We start from the raw sequence: 870 nt of genomic DNA on the forward strand, positions 1-870 counted from the left end.
AGAAGGGTGTTTTAAGATGTAGTATGCATATTACATGTTGTACCAATCCTTTAGAAAAAAAACCCCATAAATAAAACTTAAACTTACCATTGCACATTCTTAACAAGTAATTTTTTCCAGCAGAGTAAAACGCATTCTGTAAAAAAAGAGCAAATAATAATACAGCTGCAAACAGCAATTAAGGGGTCAAGATAATGGGAAGAAGACTGACTGACCATAGCTATACCAGTTTACAAAAAAAGTGACGACACGAATAAAAAGAGTATATTACAAACCATATTTGCTACGGTATAAATGTCCTCTTAACTGTGTGCAAAATTTCATAATTTTCCATGCAAGCAGTTCTTTGGGTTGTCAGGAAGGATTACACTCCTTTGGTCCTATATACAGGTGCATCTCAATAAATTAGAATGTCGTGGAAAAGTTAATTTATTTCAGTAATTCAACTCAAATTGTGAAACTCGTGTATTAAATAAATTCAATGCACACAGACTGAAGTAGTTTAAGTCTTTGGTTATTTTAATTGTGATGATTTTGGCTCACATTTAACAAAAACCCACCAATTCACTATCTCAACAAATTAGAATACTTCATAAGACCAATAAAAAAACATGTTTAGTGAATTGTTGGCCTTCTGGAAAGTATGTTCATTTACTGTACATGTACTCAATACTTGGTAGGGGCTCCTTTTGCTTTAATTACTGCCTCAATTCGGCGTGGCATGGAGGTGATCAGTTTGTGGCACTGCTCAGGTGTAATGGAAGCCCAGGTTTCTTTGACAGTGGCCTTCAGCTCATCTGCATTTTTTGGTCTCTTGTTTCTCATTTTCCTCTTGACAATACCCCATAGATTCTCTATAGGGTTCAGGTC

The 870-nt window shown here is 35.2% G+C and overlaps 1 protein-coding gene across 1 annotated transcript in view; it reads right to left on the reverse strand.

The window, feature by feature from the left end:
• Positions 1-870, reverse strand: part of LOC107567873 (THO complex subunit 1) — a 13,636-nt gene that overhangs the window by 8,364 nt on the left and 4,402 nt on the right. The window contains exon 6 of the mRNA XM_016253648.1: positions 88-136. Within this exon, the coding sequence (XP_016109134.1) occupies positions 88-136 (49 nt within the window). The remainder of the gene's footprint in view (positions 1-87; positions 137-870) is intronic.

This window comes from Sinocyclocheilus grahami, unplaced genomic scaffold, assembly GCF_001515645.1.
Source record: "Sinocyclocheilus grahami isolate Dianchi unplaced genomic scaffold, SAMN03320097.WGS_v1.1 scaffold1193.1, whole genome shotgun sequence".
In the NCBI taxonomy this organism is placed as follows: Eukaryota; Metazoa; Chordata; class Actinopteri; order Cypriniformes; family Cyprinidae; genus Sinocyclocheilus; species Sinocyclocheilus grahami.